This window comes from Leucopleurus acutus, assembly GCF_964270905.1.
Source record: "Leucopleurus acutus genome assembly, chromosome: 6".
In the NCBI taxonomy this organism is placed as follows: domain Eukaryota; kingdom Metazoa; phylum Chordata; class Mammalia; order Artiodactyla; family Delphinidae; genus Leucopleurus; species Leucopleurus acutus.
In genome coordinates, this window is record NC_139149.1 from 102397534 (window position 1) to 102416841 (window position 19308).

The window sequence follows — 19308 nt, forward strand, 5'->3', positions numbered from 1 at the left end:
CTTCCCTTAGGGAAGATGATAGAAACTTTCTCAAATGACCTGTGTTACAAGATATCATCTTTTGCCTCATATCTGGACCAACAATTGACAACAATTAACAAACTAAGATTAAACCTAGGTTAAGTGGACGAGAGGGACAGTATCTGCTATTTGATTTGAAAATACAAACTCTGTATTGGAGTTCCACTTTTATTCTGTTTTGGAAAGAAAGTGCTGTAAGAAAACACATTGAATTTCACCTGGAAGCTTCGGCGAATCAATGATTTAAATACTAAGAAGGGTAATTCGGCCACACCCCATAGTCACTGGTAAACTGAATTCGGAATGTGAGCTCTGGGGCAGCCAGAGATGTCCGGGACAAGATGCATTAGAGATTACTGGGGGGCTTCCCTGGTGGCGCAGTGGTTGAGAGTCTGCCTGCCGATGCAGGGGACACGGGTTTGTGCCCCGGTCCGGGAAGATCCCACGTGCCGCGGAGCGGCTGGGCCCGTGAGCCATGGCCACTGAGCCTGCGCGTCCAGAGCCTGTGCTCCGCAACGGGAGAGGCCCCAACAGTGAGAGGCCCGTGTAACGCAAAAAAAAAAAAAAAAGAGAGATTACTGGGAACTTTCCACTGGCATTTACACCCCGCCTCTCCCTGCTCGAGCTCTTGGGGCTTTGGGGCGCTGAGAGGTGTAGGATACCGGTTGGCTCAAACCCTTTGATTTTCCAAGACTGTCAGTTTTGTCCTCATCTCAAAAAAATGCATCATTTTTGTTTTTAAAAATATATACCACATGCAAATGAGAACGTGTGGTTTTAAAAAGGAAACAAGATGAACAAATGGAAAATTATCAGACACTCCATGACCCTTCATCACTTCACATGCTCTAGCCAAGAAAACCTTTCTCAGGATTATTCTTCCAGCCCTTCTACCTCCCTGTACTAATAAGGTAGCTATTAACCACTCGGTGTTATTTAGATATAAATCAGTTAAAATTAAATAAAATTTAAAATTCACTTCCTCATTCTCACTACTTTTCAAGTATTCAGTGGTGCTTGTGGCCCCTTGGCTAATGCATTAGATGGTGCAGATAAAGACCACTGCCATCACCTTAGAAAGTTCTCGTGGACAGAACTCCTGGAGAGACACCAACCACTGTCCATTCCAGAGTTTTCTATCTTGCTCAAGTCATTCAGAGCCGATTCTTTGAATTCAGTCTTTGACTCCACTTGGAATATCAAAATAACGAAAATCCACTAAAGAAATATCGATAGTCCTGAATTCCACAGCACATATTCTGTGGTGTGTTCTATTTCTTATTCTATTGTCTCCAAAATGTTTACCTTATAATAAGAGAAAAATTGTGACCTTCTAAATCTTGCCACCCAGCTACAAAAATGAGCCAGCTAGACCAATACTTTTTAAGGTTGGAGGATAAGATAAGGAAAAAGAAGCATCTAAGGAAATTACCCAACCTCCATCTTTAATTTCACTTAAAAAAAAATACCAATCACCTATTTCAGTTTGAAACCCTGAAGTACATTATTTGGATAATTTCATGAAAGGAATATAATATTAATAGCCATGTGAATATTATTTAGACATTTCTAAACTGAAAACACGAGACATGCTCTAAAAATAAAATTATTTTCAATCCAGCTTTCTGTACCTTGGTTCAAATGTTTCTCTTCGTCTGCTTCTTGTTTCGCTTTACTGTATTTACTCCGTCTATTAAAAGATAAAAAACAATATTTTCAAAATCTGTAAACCACAAGTTCTTTACTACCATAATATAAGTCAGGTAGATATGTAATGCACATTTCACAGATGAGAAAACTGAGGTTTATGGGAGGTGAAATAACAGGGTAAGTAACTTGTCACCGCAGAGTCCAGAGTCTCTGCTCGTAACCACAGTATTAAACTGAGGTGATACAGCAAATATTTTATAATACAATTATAATTTTAAATCCCCAGGAGAAATTTATTGTATTGAAAATAGATTAGAAGTTTACTGGCTAATTTCCCCACATACATATTCTGAATTAAAATAAGTTTCCCTAGGTGAATTCTGCATACATCAAAGGCAATCGTAGTCAGTATGTGATAAGTAATAGTAAGCCCTGTCGCTTTCACCACAAAAAAACTCATTATCCTATTATATGATATTCTTAAAACAATAGTTTTGTGGTTATTGGCTTCAGCTGCTGCATACAAATTCCTAAATGATTAACGACAATTTAAAAGGTAAACAGAGTTTGTAGAAAACTTGCAGCAGTAAAAATAAGGATCCGGGACTTCCCTGGCAGCCCAGTGGTTAAGAATCTGCCTTCCAATGCAGGGGACTTGGGTTCGATCCCTGGTCAGGGAACTAAGATCCCACATGCTGTGGGGCAACTAAACCTGTGTGCTCTAGAGCCCGCGTGCTGCAACTACTGACCCCCCACGTGCCACAATGAAGATCCCGCAATTAAGACCCCGTGCAACCAAATAAAAACAAAACAAAACAAAAATAAGTTTCCATTTGTCGCCTAATTCTTTTCTCCAAAAAACAGTGTATGGTCCTACAGTTGGCCTTCTGCTCTCAGTGTCCCATAGGAGTGAGATCAGGCTTGGTTATAAAAAGTCTTGGGAAAAAGAAAGCTTGAATATATATAATTCTTGAATCAGTCATCGTGATACATTATACATAGACACATATATATGTGTCTATGTGTATGTATGTTAAATTGGAAAATCAACTCAGTCCATATTAGAACTCTGTAAAGTTGGAAGATGAGACCATATTAGTGAATAAAATATGTACATGTATGTTTCTGTCAAAAATGTCAAGTTTATATTGCACTTTATAATCATCTTGTAATTTTCTTAGAGCTTTAAAGATGAGGTCTGTCAAGACTCTTATATGTGAGGAAACAGGCTCTGTGGTGACAAGAGTCCCTGGTGGCCACAGGGGGTCGCAGCAGTGTGGCCCTGTCTGAATCTGATAACCTGAACCCCTGCACTTTGAACAAGTCAAGAAGGGCAGGATGGTCATGGAAAAGAGAGAGGGCCACGCAGTGCCACCAGAGAGCAGCCCAGTCACAGTCACGTGTCCCAGCCCTTCACCCACATTCCTCTCCTAATTGTCAGCAACGCAGAAACCAGCTCTGCAGTCAGACCCTCAGAGCCTACAGATGTTCCTCTGTGTGTATAATTCCCTTGCAAATAATAATACTTGGCATTTTTACACTGCATTTAACTTTTCAAAGTGCTCTCATCACATATATTATCTCTTCCCCTAACTGTTTGCAAAGCAGGAACCAGCTCAGTAAACAGAGACTTCAGTTACTAGAGTTCACTTCAAAGTGCGAGTCATTCAGTCCCAAATAATAGCTTGCATTTTTACTTTGTATTTAACTTTTAAAAGAGCCTTCCCATATAACATTTCATGGCATCTTCTCAACAACCCTATGAAAGCAATCAGGCAGACAGACACATGTTCAGTGCCATTGTACAGATGAGAACATGGAGGCAGGAGGGCAAGTCATTTACCCACGACCCTCCTAGCAAATACAGGAGGAGTGTGTCTGCCCCATCTAGCTCACTACCTCACATGCCTCTCCCAGCATGGATGAAGTTATACGATGATAGCTGGTGAGAGTTAATTATAAGTCATAGTACATTTTATATCAGTAAATCCACTTAAATTGGATTCCACTTGCTCTCAAAATCCATTGCTTCATCAAAGAAGCTAAACAGGTTTAAACATCCTGAAACCAAACATTTGTATGAAAGATGTAGTCCCCTCCAAAACTCCCCTTCCCCTCTCCTTTTAAAGGAAATATAAGAGTGTTAGGTCAGGGACTATGAAAATAGCATTTTATGTCAGGGAAATGCGTGCCTAGGTCCCAAGGGTATGATAGGGTCCTGCCAGCCCGGGAGATTGTATCTTATCAGAGCTCCTAAAAGTATTATCTAAAATTACAAGTATATATTTTAAACCACTTTAGATCTCGAATACTGATTTGAATTTCTTTCCTTCAAAGAAGAAAAAAATGCATCGAGCAGGGAAGCTTTTGTCCCAACTTTAAACTGTCAGAGAGTTCATCAAAAACCCTTGTAGAGGGCTTCCCTGGTGGCGCAGTGGTTGAGAGTACACCTGCCGATGCAGGAGACACGGGTTCGTGCCCCGGTCCGTGAAGATCCCACATGCCGCAGAGCGGCTGGGCCCGTGAGCCATGGCCGCTGAGCCTGCGCGTCCGGAGCCTGTGCTCCGCAACGGGAGAGGCCACAACAGTGAGAGGCCCGCGTACCGCAAAAACAAACAAACAAACAAAAAACCCTTGTAGATACAAAAGAAAGGAGCAGCCTCAAGCAGCCCAGGAGTGCCATTTTCCATCAACATATTCATGAAATCTGTGCAAAGCCAGAGGAGAGGTAAAATGGCAGGGACATTACAAGGCTGACCTGCCCACCCCCTCCTCAGGCTTCCGAACACAGAAGGAGGAAGTAAATTAGGAGGTGTATTTTTTTTATATATATATAAAACTCTCTATTTTTATTCCCTCCCCGCCAATGTTTTTTTTTTTTTTTTTTGGTTTTTTTTGCGGTACACGGGCCTCTCACTGTTGTGGCCTCTCCCGTTGCGGAGCACAGGCTCCGGACGCGCAGGCTCAGCGGCCATGGCTCACGGGCCCAGCCGCTCCGCGGCATGTGGGATCTTCCCTGACCGGGGCAAGAACCCGCGTCCCCTGCATCGGCAGGCGGACTCTCAACCACTGCGCCACCAGGGAAGCCCTGTTTTATGTTTTTGATGTCACAATTTACATCTTTTTATCTTGTGTATCTCAGCAAAGTATTTAGTTATAGCTGTTTTTACTACTCATGTCTTTTAATCTTCATACAAGCTTTGTAAGTAATTAACCTTACAACTTTAAATTATTCTGATTTTTACTGCATATTTACCTTTACCAGTGAGATTTATACTTTCATATGTTTTCCTGCAACTAATTAACGCCCTCTTGTTTCAGCTTAAATAAGTCCTTTTAACATTTCTTGTAAGGCCAGTCTAGTGGTGATGAACTCCATTAGCTTTATGCTTGTCTGGAAAACTCTTTCTCTCCCCTTCAACTCTGAAGGACAGCTTTTCTGGTAGAAGGTGTATTTTTTTTTTTCTACATCTTTATTAGAGTATAATTGCTTTACAATGGTGTGTTAGTCTCTGCTTTATAACAAAGTGAATCAGTTATACATATACTTATGTTCCCATATCTCTTCCCTCTTGCGTCTCCCTCCCTCCCACCCTCCCTATCAAGAAACTTTACTTGGAGTGTTACTTGGAGGAGAAGACCCCGGTAGAGTACAGGGAATGCTGACAAAGAAACACAGGGATTACTGTTCAAAATCTAATTGTAGCCTATTAGCTACTTAATAATACCCTTAAAACTAAAAAGCCTGAGTCCTGCTCTACCTTTGTCACCTGATGACCCTTTCTCCTTAGGCTCAGGGTGGGACAATGTGTTCGTTATTGTCCAGAGAAAGAAAGCCTATGGAAGCTTATCGCTGGGTCAGCCAGACCAGAGGAAACCACATCGCCTAAAAGAGTGCTAAATTGACATCCAAGGCAGATCACCTGAATGACAGAAGGAAACCTTTGTGGAAGATTTTCTAATTATTGAGACGTGGGCAAGCTGATTAAAAAAAGGGGGGAAGGAGGGGAGTGGTTTGTGAGTGAATGCTCCCGAAGGAAACATGGAACCTCTTAACTGCAGGAGGTAAAGAGACTCCTCTGCAGGTGAAACTTTGAAAGCCTGTGACTAAGCTCGCCTCTGTCAAAGGGAGGCGGAATCAGGGTATTAACAGACATTGTCCAGGGACAGCATGAGACCCCAGCCCTGCCCTCCCAACCAATGTGTTGTTCCTGGCACCTTGACTACCCGATAAAACCAACAAAATAGTGGAGCGAAGTGTGACAGGGCCCAGCACGCACCCCACTTTTAGTAAAATACTGACTTCCCTGATCAAGTCGATGGGTTTGATTGATGGGGTTCACTGTTCCAAAACGAATTAGCAAAAGGTTAAGTAATTTATTCAGCTAAAGTGCAGATTAAAGAAGATAAAGCAATGTAATAACTAGCATAGCTCCAGGAGGACACTTTCCAGCGTTTAATGGCATCACCTATGAAGATGCATAGAAGCTATTCTTCTTTTTCCCCTTCCTTAAGCTGTCATTGTTCTTGCACCCAATGATGGCTACATGTTCTTCATGAGCAACATTTTGACATGGGTGGAACTGAACCACACGAGGGCACACAGGTTGTTCAGAAATGTTCCCGCAGTACCATCTGCCAACGAATTGTAGGAATTTACACGACTTCATCAGAGCCAATTTAGGCTAACATTTAAGTGTATTCATTCTTATGTGACCATAATATTACAATTAGGACACTGGGGAAGATAGAGTCTGAATGGTGACTGTTTTAGCATTATGGGAACAGTTTCAGCTCCAAAGTGGAAAATCGTAACCTTGCAAAGAAGATAAAACTAACGTGCAAGGTCTGACCTTATAGCATGTGTTAGATTACACATCAAATCACACATCACAAATGGTACATCGTGAAGGAGACTCCTGAAGCTCTGGTTTGCTACAGTTGTCAATGCTAACTTTTGATGTAGGTCAATGTTTTCAGTCCAGAAGACATTAAAATAATCTATCTAGGCCAGTACTGGAAGTCAGGAGAGATGGACTCCTGTCCTGATCAGGCAGCTAACTAGCTGTATGACCCTGTGCAGCTAACGGTTTAACCTCCTCTCTAGGCCTCAAGTCCCTAATATACAAGATGCCAGTAGTTTCCTACCCTGAGCCGTATGTGTACCTCCTTCACAAATTTTGCCATAGCCATTTCATTTTTTTCTTAAAATCAATTAATTCACTTCTTTAATTCAGGTAAAAGGGGTACTTTATAACCCTAACATAAATGGAAACCCGGCAGCACCAGAGCTCATCAGAAGGTCAGTAGAAACGCCACCTATGGCTGGTTATCAGGCAGTACTTGTCTCTGGTCACCAAACTGTCCTTTAGAAAAGAGGAACTCATCTTGCATTCTAATTCTTTCTTAAAAGTGTTTCTCATACATACTGAACAATAAAATACTATTTGGGGAAGACGCACTGGCCCAAAGCAACCTGAATGAATACTATTTAGGATGCTTGGAGGTAAACTGAAAAAACCATTCATATAAAAGGGGGAGGTAGTTGTCAGAGGAATTTAACACAGATGATCACTAAGTTCGTTAGTCCTGAGGTTATGACCTTATCATTGCATTTTAGGATGTCATTGTTAACAGTCAAAAATCACTTTTAAAAGCAATAAAGTGGTTACACCGTGGAGATCACAAATGTGTACCTACAGGAGTAGAAGGAAATGGTGCCAACAGAATGTGCATATGCAGTTTAGGAAGACTTCTAGAGACAGCATTCCATAAATACAAGAAATGCTGTACCTTAAACCACCCAGATGGCAGGAACAATTACATTCTCTGAAAAGCTGACAGAATCCTTAAATTATAACGTATGTGATAAGTGACATGGGAAGACACTGATCAAAGATGCCTATAAAAAATGTAAGTTAATTTCCTCAACATAATGTGGATGGTAAAAACGTACAATAAATCTAAGTCAATGTATTCTGTATATTATTTTAAATATATAAATAAAATGTATAAATTTAGGAATTTCATTCTTTCACTGAGATCCCCAAATGTTTACACTTCCAAGCTGGTCAAAAGAAAAAAGTGGATCTTCTCATTGGAAAAATTAAAGATTACTCTGACTTGCCTAAAGCTCATATTTCTCCATATAAAGTAAATATAATAAAATAAACAATTGCTGTAAAAAAAAAAAATCCAGCAAGATACTAGCTGTGAGCCTGAGGCCATTTCCTCTTTCTTAAATGACAAATTAGCAAACAGATTTTCCTTTGAAGTAATAGGAAGGACTGAAACTCTTCTCACTGTGTGGATCTCTGCCCATCTACCTCTTAAAACAATCTCCCATGTCATCGGCAGTGTAGGGAATCACCCTGTAAGGGGCCCGTCCCTCGCATCCATTCTGCCATCAACTACCCATGGCTCTAAGAGGCAAGAAGCAGCCGCATAATTTTCCAGGCTAGGATGTTTCATCTGTCGCTCTTCCAGATGGCTGGCTGCAGGGTGGTGAGATGATTTTAGGGGTACCATTTACCATCTTTCATTTGTACTCTCACTAAAAGCATGGACCAGACTTTTGTCTGCACTACCTGTCTCTTCTCTTCTCACCTGTTCTTGTCCCATTTAAACATCTGCGGTCCGTTATGACAGAGCACACAACCTGCCTGCGGAGAAGAATCAGCTGAGTGTGCATCGGCCGCTGCAAAGCCTGTCAGCTACCTGGCTCCAGGCAGCCTTTCCGTGACAGCTTTATGTCCGACACTAAAGAAGAATCAATAGGAGGCCAAGGGGTTGACATTTCATTTTCTAAGAAGTGATCCATTGAGGACCAATCACCAAGCAGTGTTTATCAGCCTTGGGAAGTAACATTTTTTTTTTTTTAATGGGGGAGAAGGGACAAGATCATGGCTGGGTAACTTGACAGGCACAGTTCTCTAAGGTGGGGACTCATAATTGGAAATCCGATCAATCCTGCCTTATATAATAAATTGATCAATAAAAGCAGAAAGGAAATTAAGTCATCAAGCTTGCGATGCTATTTTCTATAGCTACAGCTTTTAATAAACTTGTCTTCCTGTATTACATTTTCATCTGCTTTTCTTTTTTCTTTTGTCAAAAAAAAATCTGAAAAAAAACTTATAACGAGGTGACTTATTTCTAATTACTCCTGTCTGACTGCTGTATTTAGGATAACTTAAAATACAAAAAATAAACAAAAAAAGTAACTCTAAAGGAAAGCCAGACTACAACTAGAGAATTCTTCCAACCAATATCCTGGTTGAGATTCGAGACGAGACCCACTTTCTGTGAACAAGCGTTCTCTCAAATGGTTCTGAACATTCTGGGGTGCTGGATTTCCGTCAAAGATTTTTTGCAGTGGCAGTTATTAATAGTTTTTTCCTTAGTTTTAGACTTTTCAACAACTTTATTTTCTGATGATACAAGTTGTTTATAATACACTGTAAAAATTTCAAATGCAGAAATACATAATAACGAAAGCAAAAGCCCATGTAATTTCTATACAATCCTCATCCCACTCCCTCCTCCTGGCTATCAGATGGATATAGATGAATGCCTATAGTTTCCAAGTGTTTATGAGCCTGGCATGTGTACAGGCACAAAGTCAAATGACGATGAATAAGAAAGAGGTCCATCCTGATTGACTTCCAAAACCAAACGCCAGGAAAGGAAAGAACTCTGGGAATTCAGATTCTGTTCAGGCCAAGTTGAAGTTTCCGAAGCCTGAGCTGTACTATTATATAGGGTACAGTGGGCATGTCTAGATGTATGTTTGTGTGTGTGTATTACAGCAACAGGGGTGAGTGTTTGTGGTGGGTTTAACTCCTTCAAGACAAAATTCACTGCTCTAATCAAACAGACTTTGCACCAAAAAGAACACACACGATGACAAATGGAGGTGCCCACACACAATAAGGAGTTGTGCTGTACTGTGCGAGAGGGATCATGATTGATCTCTATATACCAGGACATTCTGCAGAGTGAGAGCAGAGACATGATATTAATAAATACGGGTGACAACTGAAACCATCCAGGCAAACTAAGATATATGGTCATCACCTTAATTATAATGTACCACAAAGCGAGAGAAAATCATGGTGGCTTGCCCAGGTCAGTGGAAATAGCCAGAGGCTATGCTGTGACATCAATAAGCTCATCAACCGATGAGCCAGGAAAAGACAGTGCAACAGACAGTGGCCTGAGATCCAAGCACGGCTACTGGGGGTCCAGTAACAGATCTACCACTCAAGCAACATAGTGACTCCAGACAAGGACTGTACCTTTCTGAGTATCAGTTTCCTCTTCTGTGACACGAAAAGATTTATATTTAAGAGGATCATTTTTTCTTAAAAGCCCCATCTTGTAAAACAGTTGATGGCATGGGGGGTGGGGGTGGGGGCGTAAAGGTTGGAGAAAGGGAAGATTCTCACACGTGAGACAAAGAGGACCTAGATGTGGACACACATTGAAGCTGAGCAGCTGTCCCCTCAAACCCCCTCCCCCCCATTCTTCTGGAAGCTCCAGGCCATGTTAATAATTGATGGAGGCAATGATAATAAGAAAAACTGGATCAAAAGAATAGGCTTTCAAGCTCAGGGGTTGGCAAAGTATGGCCCTCAGCCAAATCCAGCTCACCACCTGTTTTTGTAAATAAAGTTTTATTGTAACACACACACACACACACACACACACACACACACACACAAGAATATGCTGTCAAGATCTTTCTATGCCTCTCTTTTCTAGACTGTTTTCCAAGTATCAAGTTAGAGTGTAAACTCTCATAGAATAAGTAATTGCTGTTTTAGATCCATTTCCAAGAACAATGCCATGCCCACGAAGTGCTCAAAGGATACTCTCTGGAAATGTCGATGGTTTTTCCTAAGGGAAGATGGAATGCCCACTTCCTTGCTTTGGTTACTGTTATGAACCAATATCATGTTGAAGTACTCTCTGTGTGACAGATGATCTACTTTGCCTATCAAAACTCTCCTGTCAATAACTCTTAGAGGCAGATATTTTATTATCCCTATTTTACAAAAAGGAAACAATGACTCAAAGAGGTGAAGTAACACAGTTGACAAATAGAGCTCAAATGTGAGGTCTGTTTTATATGGCTTTTTTTTTTGGCCTTTGGCAGTCAGTTCAGGCTTAAGAGAGGTATAAATGTAACACCTGACAGCCTAGAATATCTAGAAAGTTCCCGATGGCCTGCTTTTCAGCTTAGTTTCCTGCAATCAGTTGGGTCTTTCCAGGACTCTCAGTGGTGAGAGCTGCCACCAGGGTCCAGCCGGAAGCTCTAGCAGCGGGGTGGGGAGATCAAAGCAAAGAGGAGGGAGTTTGTGCTGCAAATGCCATGTTTATGATGCTAATCAAAAGCCTCAGCTTTGTGTGGAGGAGACAAAAAGCTCCCTCATAAAAACTGGGAAGGGGGTCAGGGGCAGTGAGTGGCTTAAGTGCTTACCTCCTGCTGATGACAAAAGCGGCGATGAGAATAACCACGAGCACCGCGCTGCCGGAGACGGAGACCAGCAGGACGGTGGAGTTGGCCCCGTCTCCAATGATCCGGGAAGGCACTGGCAAAGACAGTTACACAAGGATCACCTTGGGCAAGGTCCTAAGCGCTAGAACTTCTGACTGTCACAAGTTTCAACTCTCTGAAGCCATTTGAAATGCTCACAGCCTATTTTGCTCTACGTTAAGTATTCACACAACAGCATCTTCTAAGACAGCCTTAATGAGACAAAGACATTCTCTTTTATAATTGTATGAAGAACTCCAACCAGAAGACACTTATTAAATCCTATGGTAAACATTTCCACTCATTGCTTTTTCTTCTCTTCCTTTCTAGTCTCAGCCCAAAATCTTACTTAAGGATCTGATGAATTCCTTAGTGAGAAAGACACCTGGAAATTGCCAAAAGGACAAGCAGTTTTGAATGACCTCTCCACTGCATCCTCACACCCCTCTATAAAAAACCTGTCTATTATTGCCCAGCTCAAAAGCCACTTCCTCCTTGAAGCCTTCCAGGATAATCACAAAGGATGTCAAACCCCTTCAGATTTTATTCTAGAGTACTTTCTTTCTTTTTTCATTCATATTCTATTTAATAATTTGTGAATAAAATTACTTTCTAGAATTAATGTAGGAAATTCTGCCCCACCAGCTCCTTATCCAGTAGGCTCAATTTTGGTTTGTTAATTACGGAGGGGAGATGTCTTATGTAAATTGCTTATTCATAGGTATGCCCTCTATTAACATTTTGATTCAATCATCCAGTTGGTCCAACTCACAATGTTGAAAGATTGATGTAGTTGTCTAGAGGGGCTTTTAAAAAAACTGATCTGACTTGATTTGAACAGATTCCTAGAAATAAATAGGAGAGAAAAAAAAAAAATTGGTGCCTTCTCTAATCTTCCCAGGGAGAAAACTCCTTAGCTTAATGTAAGATAGTTACGCAACTGTCCATTAGTCAGTTTGGCAATCCCAGTTTTCATGGTTTACGGAAGGCTCAACACAGGAGAAAGATAGACATTTTTCAATCATATGAAAAGACAGATCAGATACCGTTATGAAAAATGTTCTTCTCTAAATAGCAAGAGGTGTGCTAAGTTACGGACACTGGCTATCTAGTTTCAAGCAATAGCCTTTGCAACAAAATGTTTGCCTAACCAAAAATTTGTACAGCTTCTTAGTTCACCATAATGGGATTTGCCCTGGATTGTACAAAGAATCTCAGAACTTGTTACCTGTGTTGGTTGTGACCTCCAGGGGCTCGCTGAAATCTCCGTAGCCAGCTGCTGTCCTGGCTCGGACGTGGAAAACATAGGAAGTCAGAGGGTTCAGGCCTTTGATATCCGTGTTCCTGGCAGCCGTCCTAACAATCCGGTAGCTTCGTTCATTCTGATCCTACATTACAAGAGGATAAAATTAAGGAAGGTGGCAAAATAAATCTCCCACTTACTCCGATACAGTATTAAAGCAGCCAAGCCAGTCCACTCAGAGGCTGATAAACTCTAAACACTATATTCAGTTCAATGTTAGAAGTACTATTGTTACTTGGATGTTGAAAGAAATGTGGAGTTCAGGTATGATCGCTATTGACACTGACCATATCCAGATCTTTACCCATAATCTTTATTTTGAAAAGAACATTAGATGATGGTTGATGGCTTTTCTCACTCCACACCCAGCAATTTCACAGAAATAACTACTGCAAGAAGGTCCCTTTTCTTTTTCTATTTTCCGTTCTAGAAAATGTCAAAAATGTTATAATCTGGTTTCAAAAAAAAAAAAATCCTGTCCCCTTTCTGCTTTTAATAAGGAAGCCAATAAGTGATACTTTTAAAAAGAAAGAGACAATTGTTCATTTTCTAGACAACCTTGAATGCAAATAACTCTCTTCAGAATGCTGTCCTTTAAGAGACAAGTTATTTGTAAAACATAATGTCTTTCTATAACTTTAAGAGGCTGAAGAATGTAATTTTCTTTCCTTGATTTTCTATTAAAAGTCATCAAAATCCACACCTTGATTCTGAATAGCAGTGATCTACTTAAACAGATCATTATTTCAACTTTTATGAGTCACTCTTCCTGATAGAAGGTTTAAAGATAAGACATTCTTAGCTTAGCTATCTTGATTTGCAGGACTAGAAAGAAAAAATACAGTTATATTAGAACATAATGTGTTTTTTCTCTTTTTTAAGATTAGCAACTTAATACATAAAATTCATAATTGGATTTGATTGGGAAGAAAATGCATTTGGTTTTGAGATTTACTAGTATTCCAGGACTTATAACTGACCAAAACTATAGAGAGAAAGAAAGGAAGGAAGGAAGGAGGGAAGGAAAGAGGGGTTAGGGGGAAGAAAGGAGAAGAACCTTGCTTATTCAAGTAATACCTTCTCATAATACTTGACTTCATACTCCAAGATCACCCCATTGGGCCGGTCTGGTTCCAGCCACGCCAGAGCAACACTGTATCTTGTAACTTCTTTAGCCTGGACCAAAGCAATGGATGAGGGTGCTAGTGGAGAAAAGAAAAGATATCTTACTTTAGGGGGAAAAATTGGTGGCATCAGTCAATAATACCATCTTATTTTAGAGAACTGTGAAGGATTGTCTTGTCTTCTGACAAATCCCCGTTTTCCTCTTTCCTAGTACAAAAGCATATACCATTTTACGGTTCTTTCCAATATTTTCTTGTATATGGTTTGTCTTAAAAAGACAGTCTCTGAAGTAGTCTGGTAAGTCCACAGGCCTTACAGTATCACCTCTACAGCACCTGCAGCCACTCCTCAGAAAGGCCGTAGGTATAGAGAATGCTATCTGCTTGTTTACTTTTTTGCAAGCCATGAAAACCTTTGGAAAATCTCCTCTTAAGCTCAGAGAAACTGCATCTCATACTACCTCCAAAGAATTGAGTGTCATGTTATTGGTCTTTAATTTTAGACAAGAGACTCTGCAACTCTTCCAAGGGTACTGTAGGGAATGCCAGAAGGCAAACAATTTACATACTTTCCAATATAAATAAAAGTATTGCTTAATTACAGTAAGAGTTTCCAGTTTGAACACAACCAGGCAAATAATGAAGAATACAAATAAAGCCATGATAGTCTCTCTGGACATATGTGGCATTTTGCAACTTTTTTACAAGAGTTGAAATATTGCTTTTGCCTGCTGAGTAGCAAACCTTCTTCTTTCCACTGAGAAAGACACAAAAGCCGTCCTCCACCGGCTGTATTATCAGGGTTGGGGAGCAGAAACTTTTATCAACCCAGGCCACCTAACCCTTGCTTCTCCACTGTGGTGGTCGCATCTCCAGCCAGCCGTTATCAAGCTCTGCGGTGACCAACAATGGCACAAATGTGCCGTCTCCAGGAAGAAGAGGGAGCGACCACGAAATCTGTGATCTTATCTAACCAAGCTGCTATAGAACCAGAGATCAGAGGTTTTCCTTAATGGAATGTATATTTGTATTCATTCTCAAATTGTGAATATATATGAAAACAAACGTCCACAAGCGGCCACTGAGGAACAACAGAGTAGTGCTGGGCTCTCCTCCTGCACTTCCCCGGCACACACAACTGCCAAATCCTAACTCAGAGGAAGAAAAAGAGAAAAAGTAAAATAAATTATCTGAAAATGGAATGGGACTAGCTGCAAACCCTCTGATCACATCTGACAGGTATGCTTGTGGCAAGGGATGCAACCAGATACACCAAAGTTAAATGTCACACAAGGGAATCTTCCTGCTAAAGCTAATCCAGCAGAGAGCACCTCTTGGAGGGGACCATCTGACAGCCTGGCATCTCTGTTAGGGGTGCCTTGAGATGGTAACACACGCGCGCGCGCGCGCGCACACACACACACACACACACACACTCTCTCTCTTCCTTATTTCTCCTTCTCCTCCCACCCCCGCCCCCAAAGCTATTCCAGATTGGATCTCAGGCATAAACACAAGTAAAATTTCGATACAGAAAATAAATACATCCGCCATCAAAGGCAACCCACATGTTAGTAATAGCAAACTGAGTGAACAGAGAGACACGCAGCAGACATGTGAAAGCCACGGAACACCTGTGGATAATGAGAACCGGAAATGCACTCATTAGCTGTGTCAAGGCTCCCCTGCAGCCCCCCACATTTTTTCTCTCTCTCTCTTTTTTTTTTTTTTTAATGTTGAGCCTTCTTTTTAATTAATTTATTTTTATTTTTGGCTGTGTTGGGTCTTCGTTTCTGTGCGAGGGCTTTCTCTAGTTGTGGCAAGCAGGGGCCGCTCTTCATCGCGGTGCGCGGGCCTCTCACTGTCGTGGCCTCTCTTGTTGCGGAGCACAGGCTCCAGACGCACAGGCTCAGCAGTTGTGGCTCACGGGCCTAGTTGCTCCGCGGCATGTGCGATCTTCCCAGACCAGGGCTCGAACCCGTGTCCCCTGCATTAGCAGGCAGATTCTCAACCACTGCGCCACCAGGGAAGCCTTCTCTCTCTTTCCTTACTGGTTGACACAGAGCCATTGTCCAGCACAATGCAAGGAGTGACTTTCTTAAATATAGAGGTAGCAAGGAAGCTAGGAAGGTTGCCTGGCTGTGAAAAGCCATTTCACTCCAGTTAATAAATATACGGCCTAACAGAGCACTTTAGCATCCACTCCATAAAAAGGGGCTCTCCCAACTCTCACGTTCAGGATTGGGAAATGAAATAGAAAAGTGAGGCTGTTAGAAAGAAAGCAGGAGGGAGGAAAATCATAAAGTTATAAAATGAACTTACACTCAGAAATGTTCTGGATCAGATCCTGATCAGACAGATGTCTCGGGAAAGAATTGCCCGGCTGCCCTTGGCGTGAGCGCACTGATGAACTAAGACGGTTTCTCTCTGGTTGGGTTATCTCTAAATTATTGCATGTGGGAAATGAACCTGATTGCCACTTCGGGAGTTGGAGAGGCGGTGCTTCTGTGGTCATTCAAAGGGCATATGAGCTCCACCGAGGGCTCACAAAATCTCAGATAGGCAGTTAACAATATCATCGTGTTAACTAATCGGATATTCCTAATGCAGCCCTACTTGGAAAATGCATAGGCACGAACGTGAAAAAATAAACCGAGAGTGCATGCTTACTCAGCTGTTATAAAAACGGAGGAAAATGAGATGAAAGAGGAAAGGAGAATAAATCATTGTAATTTATACAAAGTATGATGCCGTGTGGCTGTAAAGTCTGAATTCTTTCCAAATAGCTCTTTTTCAGAAGAGCATTTTTATCAGGCCATAGTGACAAAAGCAACCCATAACCAAGTGAGATTGAGAATCAGACCTAAAACGGGGATGCGCGTTATAGTCAATAGGGCAGTTATTCTTCACCCTGGGGAAGAGCTTCTTAACTTCTTTGGCAAGAAAAGCACCAGTGTGGGAAAAACTGGGCTTTGCCACACTGCCACTTTGGAGAGAAGATGCCCTCCATGTTACAAGCCGCATAAGGGTTCTTTCCTCGCCTTTCCTACCCTGCTTCCAATACAGCCTCCAGCTCTACATCTAGAAGCCACCACCGTGCCTTGTGTGCCAGCCTGTGGCTCCCTTGGCTAGAGGAGGCATTTGGCAATGGCATTTCTCAATCATTTCCCTCCCCCAGTGGTTCCCAAGCATCAGTCTTCTCATGCCACCCAAGTAATTGCTACCACGTCCCTCTGCAACTTGGATTATGATTTAAATAACAATTTTCTTAAAATGACATACTTTATTTCTCGAAAGAAAACTTCCCTCTAGAGTTATCACGTGCAATCAATGGCAGGTAACCATACAAATAAAAATAATATATACATTAAAGAATATGTAATAATAGTATAATGAATACAATGTAAAAAAATTGCATAAATGCTCTTGCCTCTCTATGCTTTGCCAAGAAAAAGAGATTAGCCAGTGTTAGAGAAGCATTAAGGATAATCCTGACACCAATTTGAGATTCTGACCTTAGAGAAATCAGAACTGAGAGAGAATGGAAAAGGAACTAACTTTCACACAGAGCAACTCAGTATTACATAATGTCCCATCTGGGTCTCCCCTAAAATCATCTCTGATGCCACCATTGGTATGTTTCCACACTTTGGTAAACACGGCCAAACCCTACTCGGTTTAGAAGTGTTTTGGATCCTGAGTCCCAGTACTTCAGGGCTCTGCCCTTTGCCAACAGAATTAGAAGAGGAGATAAAAGACTAATAAAAAACAGACTGAACACTCGTCCCAGATACATGGTTTAATAGGAGCTTTGACGAATCAGTGCCTTAGTTCAAAAGAAGGCTTCTCATCATACCGGGAATTTTGGTCCACATAAAAAGACCAAGCAGAAGAAAGGTCCTGCTTGCCTCCCAGTTTACCTTCCCAAACTTATGGAGACTGGCTCTTCCTCCGTACTGACGCATCCACTAACCACAAACTTAATGAGCACCAATGGAACACGGCAAAGAGGGAAACGGGCAAACGAAGCTAAATTAAATACAATCTTTGGTATCCAATTAAGTGCCATCTTATCCCTTTAGCCTCTTAACTGAAAAAAAAAAAAAAGAAGACAGAATTTTTTAATAGTCTGACAGAGAAGACACTCTTTAGTGTCAACCCAGAGAATCCATTTTCTAGAACTCAAGAAACAGTTCCTGCTAACCTTCTTATCCTAGTTTTATCATGGCAATGAGGAGAAGTAAGAAACTTCCTCATTATACCGTGTCTTCAGACACGTAATACACTTGCAGAAGAGTGAGAGAAGCTGGGAGGAAGCTGAGGGTTGATGTAGGTACGCTCATTGTAGGAAAAGAGCACATCTTAGACTGAAAGGCATTCCTCCCTACCCACAGACTTCCTTCATAAAAGAGATGTTTGCTTTAAGGAAATTTTGTGGCCCTGGACATAAGCAGCCTTCCTTTAATGGCTAGAATTTTGACATAACACACAACCAGAAGAGCTGGTCGTGCTAGCTGACAGCAGTGTGGTTAGAGAATCATGACGGATGGATGTAAAAATCACAAAGGCAAGAACTCCTAAGGGTACTTTCTAAAGAAAGATTTGTGATTTAATTCAAATCAGCCCTTCATTTTCAAATTTTTAGAGCAGAATTTTCACTGTCCTGAGATGCAGATGTCTGAGACCACCTTTTCCTATTACTCTCAAGGGGATTTCAGTAGTTTTGAATCTAAAACGTGGCCTCCATTTCCTCTTCTTTTCACTTAACAAATCATGCTGACACATCAATCATCATTCAATCATTCTACAAATGTCCTTTAAGCCTTTGCTTGAGGAGAACTTAAAGTAGAGCTAAATAGGCATTTATGTTTTAAAACTTAAACAGTACTTGACTAAACAGACAGTAACTGGCATAAGAAGCCAGAATGTGGAGGAGTGCATTGTGGATTACACAAAGAACCATGGAGGATTTGGACTAAGGTTGGGGAAGTGTGGTCCAGACTGATTTGTTGGGGCAAACAAGAAGGAGAAAGGGGAGAGGATGGCTGATCAGAGCTGCACTGCTGCACATGTGACTGGAAAGTTCAGGAAATCACTAGCCCCTTGGTTCTGTGGGGGCAGGGGGCTCATCTAGGACACATGAAATGAGGTAAAGATGAAAAAGCATCCTTAGCCACGCAGAGTAGTCTTCATTTTACTAATTTGATGGGAAAAAATCAATGAATTTAAAAAGGATTTTGGATAAAAATCCAGATTTGAAATTTACTGGCTGCCATCTTGGACAAGTTTCCTTGCCTCCATTCTCCCATCTGAAAAACACCCTCCTTTCAGATACAAGCATGTAGGCTATTAGAATGTACAACCTATTAGCACAAGACTTATATCTATATGCCCGCTATTCAAGATCTTGTCTGGCACACAGTGGGTGCTCAATAAGTTTGTCGAATAAATAAAGGTGAACTAAATGTTTAAACAGATCTCAAAAAACTCACTGTAGCCAGCAAGATGTTTTCTAAATATAAAGTATCAGAAGTAAGTCATCCCTAAAACAACTTTATATCTGCACCTGTTTCAGATGGCCTTTTGTGGGTTTGGTGTTGCTATTTAGGTTAACTAAGATACTGACAGTCAGGAGTGAAGCAAATGACAATTCTAATTTTAAATGGAGTCTC

General features: G+C 41.2%; 1 protein-coding gene across 1 annotated transcript in view; it reads right to left on the reverse strand.

Moving 5' to 3' along the window:
* The window catches only part of EPHA4 (EPH receptor A4), a gene marked incomplete at both ends in the record, with an annotated part of 136343 nt that overhangs the window by 15986 nt on the left and 101049 nt on the right, over positions 1-19308 (reverse strand). Inside the window, 4 exons of the mRNA XM_082841483.1 lie at positions 1653-1711; positions 11153-11264; positions 12438-12597; positions 13590-13714. Coding sequence (XP_082697609.1) covers positions 1653-1711; positions 11153-11264; positions 12438-12597; positions 13590-13714 — 456 coding nt within the window. The remainder of the gene's footprint in view (positions 1-1652; positions 1712-11152; positions 11265-12437; positions 12598-13589; positions 13715-19308) is intronic.